This window comes from Oreochromis aureus, linkage group 3 (genome assembly GCF_013358895.1).
Source record: "Oreochromis aureus strain Israel breed Guangdong linkage group 3, ZZ_aureus, whole genome shotgun sequence".
In the NCBI taxonomy this organism is placed as follows: domain Eukaryota; kingdom Metazoa; phylum Chordata; class Actinopteri; order Cichliformes; family Cichlidae; genus Oreochromis; species Oreochromis aureus.
This window is the reverse complement of record NC_052944.1, coordinates 48,156,813-48,172,095: the sequence shown is the minus strand read 5'-3', so window position 1 is coordinate 48,172,095 and position 15,283 is coordinate 48,156,813. Positions and strand designations below refer to the sequence as shown.

The 15,283-nt window shown below is 43.1% G+C and overlaps 1 protein-coding gene across 2 annotated transcripts in view; it reads left to right on the top strand.

Annotated features, from left to right (window-relative positions):
- The window catches only part of LOC116332936 (F-box/WD repeat-containing protein 7-like), a 50,971-nt gene extending 36,518 nt beyond the window's left edge, over positions 1-14,453 (top strand). For both annotated transcript variants that reach the window (XM_039610442.1, XM_031756037.2), the window contains 10 exons: positions 10-144; positions 242-365; positions 2,431-2,558; positions 2,645-2,758; positions 7,521-7,702; positions 7,917-8,142; positions 8,256-8,322; positions 9,330-9,473; positions 10,292-10,441; positions 11,297-14,453. In XM_039610442.1, the coding sequence (XP_039466376.1) occupies positions 10-144; positions 242-365; positions 2,431-2,558; positions 2,645-2,758; positions 7,521-7,702; positions 7,917-8,142; positions 8,256-8,322; positions 9,330-9,473; positions 10,292-10,441; positions 11,297-11,430 (1,404 nt within the window). In that variant the 3' untranslated portion in view covers positions 11,431-14,453. The remainder of the gene's footprint in view (positions 1-9; positions 145-241; positions 366-2,430; positions 2,559-2,644; positions 2,759-7,520; positions 7,703-7,916; positions 8,143-8,255; positions 8,323-9,329; positions 9,474-10,291; positions 10,442-11,296) is intronic.
- Positions 14,454-15,283: the final 830 nt, after the last annotated feature.

The window sequence follows — 15,283 nt, the reverse complement described above, 5'->3', positions numbered from 1 at the left end:
TTCACACAGATGTGGAGCGGCCCTGAGAGGCTGCTGGCTCTGGACGAGCTGATCGACAGGTGTGAGACCAGCCAGGTGAAGCACATGATGCAGGTCATTGAGCCTCAGTTCCAGAGAGACTTTATATCACTTCTGCCCAAAGAGGTACAGCACAAAAGCAGTCCACTCTGTTGTCTGAGAAATGTGGCCCCGTTGATGAGCAGCACGCTTCAAATGTTGTGTTTTATCACCGTGTTTGCAGCTAGCCCTGTATGTGCTCACCTTCCTGGCTCCCAGAGACCTGCTGCAGGCCGCTCAGACCTGCAGGTACTGGAGGATCCTGGCTGAAGACAACCTGCTGTGGAGGGAGAAATGCCGCGAGGAAGGTAATGACGATCGTCACGTTTTATTCAGTAAGAGTTAAAACTTACGATTGAGCCCTTAAGGGACTAAGAGAAACCTTTTTTTTATATATACACTTTTATAATCTGAAGTCTTTCAGCAACCAAAGGTCATTTTGAGGAGGAAAAAAAAAACCTGAAACACCTCTGTATTCACTTCACAAGTCATCGTTTTATTTAGGATGAAACCAGCTGTTTTAACTCTTTAGTGTTCAGACAACTCTGAAACTTGAGCTTAAAGGAATTATATTTGGCTACATTTAACATAAACGTATGTTAAATGTAGCCATTATGCTATGCTGTAACATTGCTTGTTACAATGTAATGCATAATGCAACGTTCTCCATAGAAAACTAACATAAAATGAAAATGCTGAAGATTATGTTGAAATATCAATATCAAGAATTGTAGATTAGTTTATATTCAACAGATTTATAATAAATTGCACTCAGTGTTTGTTTAAGGCTGTGGAAGCAAGTTTTCCTTTTTAGGTTAAAACAATATGATAATTTTTGAGCTTTAATGAAGAATTATTTTCATTATTGATTTCATTTCAGTTTTATTTATACAGCGCCAAATCACAACAGTCACCTTAAGGCACTTTATATTGTAAGGTAGAGCCTACAATAATAATACATACTGCATACATTAACTAATATTTTCCACTTTTTTGTTCTTAAAAAAAGACTTTTACAGTTTATTGATTTATGTGTTACTTTGTGTGGTCGGTGATCCAGAGATATTCACTTTACTGTGGTTTATTTAAAAATGAACAAACTCCAAATTAAGAGCCTTGCGTTAGATAAACTTGTATTGTCTGCTTGGTTAGCGAAGCAGTTAATGTTCCTTGGAGAGATAATCATCTCAACTATAATTAAATCTAAATAAAATGACTGGATGTTTGACCATGAGAGGACCTCAGCAGCTTTAGCAAATCAAATAAAAAAGGCACCTGAATATTTAAATGATTCAGTCAAAGGCAAAATGAAGTCGATTGCAGTTTATTTTGAGGTTGAGGGTGATAATTACATTTAAAAGCCCAGGACAGCAGCACATTGTTATATTAATTTCCTTCTGTTTTCTGTTGCGAGTGTGAGTTTTATCAGGTAGCACCTGAAGGCTGCAGGTGTTTTTCCACTGTTTTCACAGAGGAATATGGAAAACAGAATACAAATAGAGAGACGGGAACTTGCTGGATGTATGGTGCTTTCTAACCTGAGTGAAACATGCAAATACAGTCACACACAGTCCGTCACTGCGCCTTCATTCAGCGCAATGCAGTGGCTGTGTGTGTGTGTGTGTGTGTGTGTGTGTGTGTGTGTGTCTGGGAATTCTGCCAGTCAGCCGAGATTCACTGCCAGCGCTCAGCAGCCATACCAATGAGGCTACCTAACGTTAGCGCCACACCACAGCCATACTAATGAAGCCGGTGCTGACTGCAGCTCACCAGCTTCACAAATAAGGCTAATTATCAACTCCCTGCCATACTGCTGGGATCGGTGTCGACGTTAGCAAGAACTCAGTGAGAATATAAATGCGGCTAACCTTCATTAACCACACTCATCTTACATACTAATGAATGTTGGCTTAAAGTAGGTCTACTTTAGTAAAGTCACAGTAGATGCTATTCGGCTACACTACGGTGAACTTCAGGTATGGTGATGAAACGTCTTCTTGCGGTAAAAACATTTCTGGATAGAAAAAAACACAATGAAGCATCATCGGTCATGGACTGGCTTCCCCAAATATTGATTAGAAATCTGTTTTTGTCTTATAATCTTTATTTAAATCTGCTGATCAGATTTCCTATTTTCCTCCCAAAAAGGTGTGGCACTATGTCAGGGACTTGATTTGTTTTTAGCCCGCAGCTGTTTAAAAAACAAAACAAAACAAACAGGCTGATGGGGTATTGTCATCACTGCGCCATGCAGGTGGGCGGCACGGACACCTGAGTTAGTGAATGTGATAACTTGAGATGGAGACGACGTAGGAGACTGAGGGGTAGCGCCTCATTTTTGAAATGTATCCTTTCACTCGCTTCCCTCTCCAGGTATATCAGAGTGTGCGTCGTCTCGTCGCAGGCGACCAAGTGCTGCAGTCAGCGAGTGGAAATCGACCTACATTAGACAACATCGCATAGAGACCAACTGGAGGAAGGGGGACACACGGGAACCCATGGTAACGCACACGCACACACCACCTCGGTTTAACAGCGTCTGTCTGAGATGTAAATGTGAACTGATTGTCTTTAAATGTCTTTGCAGGTGTTAAAAGGTCACGATGATCATGTGATCACGTGCCTGCAGTTCAGCGGCGACCTGATTGTCAGTGGCTCAGACGACAATACGCTCAAAGTGTGGTCCGCCATCACCGGCAAGGTAGGACGCAGCAGCAGAGACGGACGTATCGATTATGGACACGATTGTTTTCTTTTGCTTCGACCACACGATCACATGCATGTATGAGTGTGTTTGTTTGTGTCGCCTAGCAAGCAAGGTGTGCGCTTTTATTTTGGAGCATTGTGAAATTTCTAGAAGCAGTCCATTTATTATGAAATTCACATATTCACAGTACATTTAGTGTGAATATTTCTGCAGCCACTTTTACTCTGCAGGAGCTGTTTCGCTAAAAAAAAAGTGAGGCTTTTATTTTTGCAAGTCAAATTCAGAACAAATATGACTTTTATTTTGTAGTCCTTCACAATAAAACCTATCAGATAAATGATTTACCACCACCCTAAAAATAAACGAACCATATAGAGTTTGACAAAATTAAGATTAGGAAACATGGAAACTTCTGTAAAGATCATCTAAATACTGCATAATCCATGAGCCCAAGTTCATCAAGCAAGAACAAGAATTTAAGTCTTTATACCCTGAAACAAGTCTGCTAGAAGTAACCTGTGAAGCTCGTGTCTGAACTGAAATTGTTTCAATCCCCCTTAAACAACAAAATGACTGGATGTGCATCAGAGGTCAGTGAGGGTGGTGTCTGCCCATACAGAAATAATCACTGTTGCACACCATCAGATCTCATGCAACAACGTTTCCATCTTTGGAGTCAGAGTCGTAGCATTTGGACCGATAGTTGAACTGGGGCGAGAAATGAAGGGTTTTTGCTTCAGGAGTCAACTGGGTGTGTCTGCACCTCCATCAGGGGAATACAGGAAGGCGATGTTTATCTTTAATGAGTAAAAACTAACAGAAACACTATAATGTAACATCCCTGCTCTACATCAGGAGAGGAGAGTGATGTGGAGTGCTTTTGTGTCTGATATAAACATGAAACCAGTTCAGAATAAAGAGGGACACGCACCTACGAACGCCTTCAGACTGATGAGCAAAGCACATGGAAGAGCCGCAGGTAGATGCAGGTGTGGCTGGTTGAGTGAAAGATGAATGAGTGAATCTTTTGTCCTGGGCAGGTATTTGTGTAGGAGGCTGTCATCGGGAGGAAGTGAGTTACCTGCAGATCAGTTAGCGAGCGCGCGCTCATTCACATCTTTTAATACAGAGGAAGAAACACAGAGCAATTAGGACAATGAGTAACTCCCTGGATTTGATCCAGAATGGCTGCTGAGTTGCTAGACTTGCTTCTAGAAGGACTTTTGAGTCCACAACAGGTGCTCGAGTTCATAGACAGATTTCACTTCAGCCTGGAAATGTGAACATCGGGGTGCAGCGAGAGGAAACGGTCAGTCTGTGGGATTAATCGTCTGGAAGTCAAACATATATTTTACCACATTTCAATCTCCAATTTCAAAGAATTGTAGCTCAAATATGTTTGGGTTTAAATTTGAAGCTATCAAGTGTTTAATCAAGGTGACCTTCAGGATTGTCAGTAAAAGACATTATCATGAAATAAGTGGACTCTGCTGCGTGCGAGCTGCTCTCAGCTTCAGATTTGACCTGAATAAGATTTTAATATGTAGGCCAGCGTGACCTAATAGGACAGCGAGAAGCTCAGTGTGGCTGAACGGATGAAAGACAGGCGGACCTGTCATGTCAATCGGGGTGTGTCGCTGGGAAGCTATTTGCACACACACACACACACACACACACACACACACACACACACGCACACACAGAGACAGACAGACACCACCCGAGGCATCTGTGTTTGAATACTCACATTTGTGTTAAAGGTGTAGAGAAAGTGTCTGTTTCTGTTGGCGTGTTTGTGTTTTTGTAAACCTTCCTGTTTAACACCCGCAGACTGTTAAACACACAATGTGCAATCAGAGTGCATTGAGAAAGGTGACAGGCTCTCCTTTACCTTATTTCAGACCATGAAAAGCTCCTTAAATAAACAGGGAACATTGCTGGAATATAAATCCCTCCTTTGTCCTCGGAGAAAAGATGCCCGGACTCATCTTAAGCCAGCTAAGCTTTTGCCATTGTTGCAGATTCTCCATCTACCCGCTGCACCAAGACGAGGATAATGTAATGTTGACATAAAGTGCAGCCCTCTCTGCAGAAGCCAAGAAGCTGTCTGATTGCAAGTGCACGTCTTCAGTGCTGCAACTGATCATCTTAATTTAACTCCGCAAAATGTTCTGCAAGACAAGGCTGTTTTACACAAAATAACAGATTTATGGGTCCCTGCAGGTCCTTTTAAAATAGTTTAAAACCTTCCAAAAGCAACCATGACCAGAATGCCAAACACATCTTTGATTGTGCTGAAGGAGATTTCAGCTCATGTAATAACAATTTGCTTCAATCTTGATTAGTTTCCTGGTTTCAGTGTTTTACTGTTTGCTCGTCTTGTTTTATAAGGAAAATCCTCTTTAAGAAAGGGGAGTAATACCAGAAGAGCAATCCTCAATATGTTTCAGTGCGCTCACTGGTTTAAAAGCTGCTAACGCTAGCAGACTGTTGTCGTTCCTGACAGGAATTACCCAGCATGCTGAGGTGCGTTTCCTCTGATCTTCCATTTTCTGACACTTATTCGAGTTTAGGTCACGCCGAGGCGTTCCCAAAGCCAGCTGAGAGCCATACTTTCCCTTGTGTCCTCCTAAGAGGTGCCCAGAAGGCATCCAGATCCCATGCTGAACCACCTCCGCTGGTTACTGTCAATGTGGAGGACGCCCCCGAATAAGCTGCTCGACTCTTTTCCCCTTAAAGATGGTATTTGACCAACTCCCTTGTACCCTTACCCGAGTTCTGTCAACTGTATGTAAATATGAAAAACTTACAGAAGTCCTGTCACCTTCTTTTTAAGCTCGTTAGACTACTATGACTTTATGACCCAAGAATCTATACGGACAAACAGGTTCTGGGTTTTTCCGAGGGCAGCCGTGTAGGCAGCGACCACGCTCACCTGTTGTTATGAAGTATGACAGAAACTACTCAGTTCAGAAAGGAGAAATAAAGCTAAATCCTTGTAAGCATCAAAGGTGGAAAGAGTTAAGCCTCAGTAAACCCGCTGCGTGGGACGCTTTGCATGCCACTGTGACATCACATCCACTTATCACTGCTGTTAGCCGCAGCAGCATTCTGCAGAACGACGGGTGTCGCCACTCAGACAAAACCTCCACATCAGGAGAATTTGAGTGTTTTCCACAGTGTCATCTTTTTCAAATGGTTGCAGCATGTCCCTCTAATCTGTGATTGTCTGAGCTCCTGATGCATCATTAAAACTGCGGTTAAATCGACACGATCGTACCTCACGTCTGTAACCCAGCTGCAGCGTCACAACATGCCAAATTTTAAAAGTCGAGCTGTGCAGGACTGGCAGAAACGGTGGCTCGCGACAGCACATATGACGTCATTTTGGTAAATGATAAATGGTCTGGTTCTTATGCAGCGCTTTCTACGCTGCCCGAGCACTCAAAGCACTCCATGCAACAGGCGTTTTTCTCTACGCCAGAGTGCTTTCTGTCTGACATTCACACATGAGCTGCTGTACACGTGGCTGCGGCTCAGGCGGTAGAGCCACAGTTTGACCTTAACTCTGTCGTGAGGCGCTGTTTGCTATGGCTCGTTTCAAGGGGCTCTACCCCGCCTCTAAGGGAGAGACCGGTCACCCTTCAGAGGAAGCTCATCTCTGCTGACCCGTATCATAACGGGAACACGATCACACACTCTGATGAAGCTCCAGAATTCCTGTCATTCATGAAATTCTGTCCTGTAAACCAGCCAGCGCCTTAGCGCCTCTTACTCCAGCAACAGTGCATGATGGGATACAATGCTTGGATAGTGACCCTTGGTTGTACATTACTTACAGTGAGGCATTGTGAGATACTTTGAGTGCACTATATAAACTGCAGTAACACAGGCAGCACTATAGAACAGTGAACTCGGTATGTGGTGCGAGATCACAGACTCAGGTCGTTCATCTGGTTTCGGTTAAACATTCTTTAATCCGCCACACCTGCTCGCTCATCCGCCTAGACCTGCCTCTGTGTGCGTGTGTGTGTGTGTGTGTGTGTGTGTGTGTGTGTGTGTGTGTGTGTGTGTGTGTGTGTGAAGTCATTTTGTTCCCTGCAGAAAGAAAAACACACACACACCCTCACGATGTTTTAGTCTGCGGGGGTGACGAGGCGTGTGCTCCGCCGCGTACGAGCCGCTGGCAGTCGTGTAGTAACGGCGAGCGCTCGTGTCGGCGCCCGCAGTGTCTTCCTCTGTGTCTGCAACAGTTTCCAAGGCAAAGTTTTGCCACTGTTACCATGGCAACTATCGCTACAACATCCTCAAGGTGAAACTGCGTTTGTCTCTCAAGGCTGTCCCTGAAAGTGGAACAAATATTGACTCACACGCGTTCGCAAAGAATGAGAGAGACGTTTAATGTTCGCTGTGTTTGTGCAAACTGCAAGCTTTGATTGTTTTGTTTATTAATTTGATCCGAGCAGGAAAAACCCTGAATAACGGCTTTCATTGGCCCAGATAAGAGCACTAGATTATTTCTTTATTCCTTTATCTTAAGTGAATGAGGAAGAACGTGTTGGCTTTTCTTCGACCTCGACTGTTCCAAATGCAAACTCTAATATTTGAGTTTAAAGTGCAGTAAGAATGCAACTTTATCTGTAATCACTGGTCTTCAGTCTGAATGTTTTCATGCATTTTATCATTAAAATGCAAAGTTTAAATTCAATCATTACACTGTTTAATCATCATGTCTCCCTCTTTTGTTCTCCCTCAGTGTCTGCGGACGTTGACGGGTCACACCGGTGGGGTGTGGTGCAGTCAGATGGCGGCTACCACGGTGATCAGCGGCTCCACAGACCGGACGCTGCGTGTGTGGGACGCTGAGAGCGGCGAGTGCGTGCACACGCTTTACGGACACACGTCCACCGTGCGCTGCATGCATCTCAACGGCAACCGGTAACAGACTCACTCTTGTGTGTGCTACAGACACACACACACACACACACACACACACACACACACACAAATTAATGTAAGCTACACATGAACTCATAGAACTGGGTCAGCACAGCTTTAACAGAGATAAAAACACACACCTCGGTTCACCTTGACCTGATTGGCTGTCACTGCAGCGATGTAATGCCTCTCTCTTTCTCTCTCTTTTTCTCAGGGTGGTGTCGGGCTCTCGGGACACCACACTGCGCGTGTGGGATGTGTCGACTGGCCGCTGTGAGCACGTCCTGACTGGCCACTTGGCTGCTGTGCGCTGTGTTCAGTACGACGGGCGCCGCGTGGTGTCGGGCGGCTACGACTACATGGTGAAGGTGTGGGACCCCGAGACAGAGGTGTGCCTGCACACGCTGCAGGGACACACCAACAGAGTGTACTCGCTGCAGGTAAACACACACAGAGCAGGAGTCTTTGAGCTGAGCTCTCTACATGAGGCAGTTTAGCATCTTTGAGCTCCTTGTTTTGGTTTTGACTCCACCTCTCCCACCCCGGTCTGCAGTTTGACGGCGTGTTCGTGGTGAGCGGCTCGTTGGACACTTCAATCAAAGTGTGGGACGCAGAGACAGGTAGAGACCTCACTGACTTTGTTTTCTCACTGTGAACCTGAATAGACCTGAAAACACTTTAAGAGTTATTTAATTAGTTTATTTCTGTATTCAGACACTAGGGGGCAGCAAATCTGGATGAGGGGCTGTGTTTATCATATTACTATACATTTTTTTTGCTTTAAATATTACACATAACTGAAACACGAGCAGCCTGGATTACAGACTGCCTCTTTCTCTGTGATAAATGAAGAAATAAAAACAAATATGGTTTGTGGCAAATAATGCATGCAGAAAGCTGCTGCAATCGCCTGTTTTCACTTTTATATAATTTAAACAGAATAAATACAATGATGCTCAGTGACCCTGTAATATTGTTGGACTCCACTAGAGCAGCTTTGCATGATTCATAATTCAAAATGATGCTTATCTGTCCTATACTGGGCCTCAGCGCAGCCACACAGTTCACTAAACACTAAACACTAAAACAAGCTGGTTTAGCTTCTCTTTCTTCAAGCAAACTTTATTCTGATTGGCTGCCCCTTCCACACAGAAAGTTTAAACAGCAGGTGGGCGGGGCTTCTGTTTCAGAGATGCCCATATCTGCTCTCAGTGACATCGTGCAGGCCCAAGAGTAGAAAAAGCTGAACCTGAGAGTTTAGAGCGGTCTGAATTCCTTTACATTCTCTGACCTAGTCATTTGACGCTTTGGTCATGTTTAATATGAGCCTCCTCTATTATGTCCACGTGTAACATATGTATGAATGTGGCAGAAAATAAGGATAAGCAGAAGAAACCCTGTGTTACTCTGTGTTGAAGAGAATTCATATAAATGGTATTCTTTAATTCTGATGAATTCTCATTAAATCACATTACATAAATCTTAATATTTCCAATCCAGCTTCCAAATGTGGCGCCTCCTGTTGGTGGTGACCTGCTGTAATCATATAAAAATCTGCAAATCACATTGCAAATGAAAACGAAACGCATGGGTGCCAGCCTAAGCTAAACGAGTGTGTCCTGTTCAGGTGGGTGTGTCCACACGCTGACGGGCCACCAATCGCTGACCAGCGGCATGGAGCTGCGAGACAACATCCTGGTGTCCGGGAACGCCGACTCCACGGTGCGCGTGTGGGACATCCGGACAGGACAATGTCTCCACACGCTGCAAGGTGAGAAGCCGGTAACGTCCCTCAGAGGGAAGCTGTCAGATTAAACAATGAGAGCAGCTTGAAGGTGAGGGTCGCCGTGGAACTTGTGCGCCATATCGCCGACTCAGCAATAAAACAGCCTGACTCAAAAGTCCGCAACCCGCTGGGAGGAAGTGAGGAAACAGGGGGCATTGTAAAGGCTCTGAGATGAAGTGAATAATCATGTTAAGGTCTGAGGCAGAAAGTGAACCTGAGCTGTGGTCCGACTCGTGAGAAATAAAACAAACCACAGGGTGTTTGTTGTTACGAGTTCTGAGGATACTTTCACGCAAAGTCTGCGACGGCCTGTTTAGTCTTTTATGGTTGGTTTAATGAGTTGTGGATTTCGACAGCGTTTGCTTTTCATCTGTTAAGCTCACATGTGCCGGCAATTCGAGGCACATGGATTTAGCTAGAAAGTACAGCTAAAGGGAATGTGAGTGGTTTCAAGGATTTTTGGTGACTGGATGAAAACTTGGACTCGCTGCCAGTGGTAATAAACTTTATTCTCTGGGGACTGTAAATGTCCATGTTTTTTCTCTCTTTTTGTTTTCTTTTTGGAAATCTGTCCAGCAGTAAATATTTTAAGCAGCAAATATTTTAGTCCGAGGTAAAGAAGGAGGAAATTATTCAATATGAGAATTTATAACTCAATAAAATCAGGTGTTATATCAAGCTGCACATCCTGACGTGCATATAAGAAAGGATATATAAAGTGATACCGCTGAGAAGAAAGGCTGCTCATGTAAAGACAACTGATTGAGGTCAAGGGTCACGGTGTAATGATGCGTACTTTTCAGGTCCCAACAAGCACCAGTCGGCGGTGACGTGCCTGCAGTTCTGTCGTGGCCTGGTCCTGTCCAGCTCTGACGATGGGACGGTCAAACTGTGGGACCTGCGGACCGGAGCTTGGCTGCGGGACGTGGTGGCGCTGCAGAGCCGAGGATCAGGTGAGGAGTTCACGCCACTACATATCACACCCACCATCGAATATAGATTATTATTAAATCCTCAGCATCACAGTTTTTCCGAGTTCAGGATGCAGCTTTGGAGTGTTTTTGAACAAGAAATGAGTTGTTTGGTTTTGGCCTTGGGTCACACATGAGTAGAGGCCGATCTCTGACCCCTGGCAACCTTGGGTCGCTAGGGAAAAATGTGTTTTTTCTGGCTGTTACTGAGTGAATTCATTTGCAAAGAGGTATGTGGTGCTTGCTGCTTCTTTTTTTGGGGGGGGGGCCAGAAGACTGCTGTGATTGCCATTCACTGAATTGTAGTGAAATTTTGAAAATGCACGATGCAAACTGGAAACGCAGACAGTGTCTTTCACTTTGAAGACAGTCAGTCACTTTTTCCAGCCTGCACAGCTGGAAACGTGCATGACAGAACAACGTTTAATTTGAAGGCAAGCAGCCTATGTCCAATTTGCACTGCACTTTTCAGTTTCTCTCCTGATTGGTGAGTAGTTGGAGTGTTTGCGGCGCCTTCCATGCAGATTACAGGTGACCGTGGCGCTCTGCTAACAACTAAAGCAGTCACAATGTGGTGTTCAGTGTTGCATCATATACCTCTTTGGAACCAGTTTCACCCAATGTTGTCAGGAAATAGACATTTTAATGTAGAACTAACAAACTAAATACATGCAAAATTCAGTAGAAAAGACACTAAATGAACAGTAATGGTCCAGGTAGATGCAGTATTCACTCTGTTATTAAATATTAAGAATAAATATATTAGTACCTGAACTTTATTTATGTCCTCACAGTTATCACATATCTGTGGCTAAACCAATCACGTCTTTGATCCAGGTGGCGTCGTGTGGCGAATCAGAGCGTCCGACACTCGCCTGGTGTGCGCCGCCGGCAGCAGAAACGGCACTGAGGAGACCAAACTTCTCGTGCTGGACTTTGACCTGGACGAAAAGAATAAAGAGACGGACTGAGGGGGAAGTGACATCATCAAACCCGGTTAAAGCCCAGGCTTAAAAAAAAAAGGATTTGGCAGTCGGTTATTTTATTTGATTTTTTAAAGAAAAGTTACAGAAACTCGTCACACTTTGACTTTTTTTGACCAAAGTCCTGACTGGATCCAGCTCTTCTCGTCAGTCAAACTGATAGATGTGAATGTTACAGCTCGTCCCTAATTGGCTGGCAGAGACGGGTGGATGAACCCAGTGTGGATAATTCAAACAGTGTGACTGATAAATCCACAAGGACATAAAACATGGATGTAAATGGACAAACAGGTGCATTTATTTCAATCAAAACGGCCCCAAGAAGACGGAGTAAGAGAAGTGTTGGATTTCTTGAATGTATCCAATAAGAGGAAGAACGAGGGCAAACAATTTTTGTTTGGTTTTTTTTTTGTTTGTTTGTTTTTTTTGCTGCTGAACCAACAAGGAGGTCAACGATGCTGTTTAACCAATGCAAATGTACCAAATCTTGGCAGCTGGAGAGACACGGGCAACTTTTAGAGGCAACGGCGATGAGCGATGTCACAGCATATAAACCAAACCTCACATTTAGTCAGTATTTTTTTTTTTTTAAACCATCACATTGTTTCACATTTGTTCTCAACAGCTGAGCCAAATTCTTCATCTCTGTTGCCTCTAAACAGCGTGTTTTGATCCTGCGGTAGAGTTACATGCTTGGTGCTTGGAATTCATGGAAACGGTGGTGAAATTCGGGAATTAAAGCTTCTTTTCCCGTCATGCAAAAGAGGGAAGACTAAACCCTCGAAACATGTTGGCCACAGGCAGAGCCTCACATCTGCAATGGTTGTAACACTGGAAACTTTGTCAAGCTTTACAGAAACATTATTTTTAAAGAGAGAAAGGGGATTACTCTGGTTTACTGCAGGCTAAATCACTCGCAGACGCACATGTCCGAATGATTTATGGCGCAGTTTTGCTCGTAGTGCAACAACTTTCTGCCAAAAGCCTAAACATTTTCAAAGGGGTGGTACCGGCTGCTGCTCAGCTCTGGCATTAGCCTGTTTCTGTTGAGACATTGAAGTATTAAAGTGGGGAAAGCACAGGAGTAAACAGTTCAAAAGGTGGCTGAGTTCCATTTAGCGCCTTCAGTTTCAGGGTTGTGGTTATTTACTCGCCGTCAGGGCTGGAGGGGGTGGGGGCTGCACACACAAGCTTTTGTAAGTATGGAGTTATTGTTGCTGTTAAACTCATTCTGTGTGTGAGAAAGGCCTTTTTTCTGCTCAGTATTATTGAGAGTGTCTTGGATGTTTTAAAAGCTTAGGCTTTGGTCACGCAGGCTTAGAGAGCGGTTGTTGACACCATGGAAACCTCTGGTTGCTAGGGAAAAATGTGTATTCCCCTGACCGGTTGGCAAGTGATTGCTGACTGCTGCTAGATACTATTTTATAATATTTATCTTTTTTTTTTTTCTTCCTTCTATGCACCGGTCATTCATTCAGGTGTGCAGAGGTTATGAACCACTTGCCTGTTGTTAAGTGAAACTGATCACAAAGGCTGAGCTGCACCACCTTGTGACTGGGTTGCTAGCAAATTGTTGTGGTCACCCATAGTTTATTTGGAAGTTGCCAACTTGTCTGCAAACACTAGCCAACTGCTCCCAAGACAAAACAGAAAATTAGCTTCTTACTACGTACATTTCAAAAGGCTCAACTTTTATTTTGAAGGTGAACTATCTCTGTTTCCAGTTTGTTTTGCGCTTCTCAGTTCAACAGCTGCATAGCTGGTGGTGTTTGCAGATAAGGTGACGTCTTCCATGCAAACTACAGGCAGTTGCTAGAAACCACTCTCCAACGAGTCTGGGAATACACATTTTTCCATAGCGACCAGTGGTTGCCATGGAATCGCACAGCAGTCTCTAAGGCCTGAATGACTGAATGACATGCCTTTACACATAGCTGCTAACATTAGCATTAACACAGTTTTTAAAATGAAGAAGAGAAAAGTGAAAATGACCCTTGAACTCTTCCTCTGATGCATGACCTCGGCGAACATTTTGCATCTCGATGGATAAAAATGTTTTATACCTAAATAATTATGTGCTTTTACTTCAAGGCATATTACAGACATAAAATAACGCCTGTTTTGTTTCTCATTAGAGAAGCAAAGCAGGTTTTAATCAGCCACATTTATGCTTCGAGTCTGCTCTCCACATTAAGTTTTCCAGCCATGTGCTGATGCCATTTCTATGATTTATCAGATAATCAGCATTAAGTCTCTGATCAGTGGTTTGTGTATATTTTTTCAAGCAAATTAGGACATTTTTCCACCCTGTATTTCGTATTTTTCCCTTTTCTCTCTTGTGCAGGACTAAGCTGATTGAGGAGATGTTGAGCAGCCTAATATTAGCTACAATTTGTGTTCCTCAGACTGTGTGCTTATGTAAAGTGCACAAAAACTCTTTAATGTGCATCAACTTTATTGTTATTAGTTTGTACGTTCATCACGACTTCACATTACAAATTTTCATCGCACTACATTATATGGTTCATTACTTTTTTTATTTGTGTTTTCAACCACCTGTTTTTGGGGGTTGTATTTAGGTTTTTTTGGCATTACTTTTCTTCCATAGATTAAATGTGCCCCCCCCCCGGCCGCTGCCACACATGGGGTCACTCCGCATGTTTTTCTCAGCTTGTAAAATATTTAGGAAAATAAGATAAATAATTAAAAACAATTCCTCTTTACCGATATTAATCTGATAAGCTACTGTTGCCAGGCAACAACCTCAACCCATGAGCAGGTTGCTCTGTTGTTCATTTCCCCCGGCAACAGGTGATACGTTTCAGGCAGGGGAGTTGACCTTTTTGCAGGTGTGAGGCTCTCTGACGATGTAATCATGTAAAATAATGTAAATACAAAGAGGATGTACATATTCAGCTTTTTATAAGAACACAGCAGAGAAAATATTGTCGTGGATGGAGGATCAGATGGAGCGATGACTCTGAATCAATAAAGATGAGTTTTATAAAGTGCTGACTGCTTGTCTTTTATGTTTTAAACATTGCTTTTGAAATGTGATGGGAGTTTTCTGCTGCTTTTCTTACAGCTCCTCTGACTTTTATTATGAAAAACTCAAACCAAAGTGACCCAGAAGAATTTGTAAATCACAGTTTTATGGTGGTTGGATTTCACTCTTGATGCACACCTGTGTTGTATTAACACTGCAGGTTATGTGTCTGCAATTTACAGATGTCCTTTAAACGTTTCACCTACAGCTAATCATAAAGAGGAGAGCACCAACACTCATTTAAAATGTCGAAACATGAGGAGTGAGCTGAAGGTGTCTGCCACAGAAATCAAATTATTTAAAAAAAAAAAAAACACTTTAAATGAGGCTGTGGTCAGAGTTTTAGTTAAGCACTTAGTTGGGATGGTTAAAATAAGATGTAAAAAGATGGGGAAACCCACTGATGTTGATGAATGTCCTCACAAAGACGGCCAAACGCTGTGTACACAGAGCTGCTTTGAGGTAAACTCTGGTTTACCAAAATAAAAGAATGGCTCAAACAGCCTTAAGCTTGGTTTTGCACATGCTCAGATCTGAAGCAGATCAAATGAACGTCTGTCAAGACAAAAAAACTGACAGATTTCACAAATTATTAATCAGATGAATCACCGAGTCAGTAACTAAAGGTGTTTAAAGGACCTCCAGCATTAGTTTATGCATTAAGTTGCATAAACTGTCCGTTTTAATGTTTGTTTACATGCAAACGTTTGTTTATTTGCAAATCATAAAGATCGGACAATAAGACAAAGTGACAACTCATAAGGAGTTAACCGATTTATTTATTTGAGGTTAGTT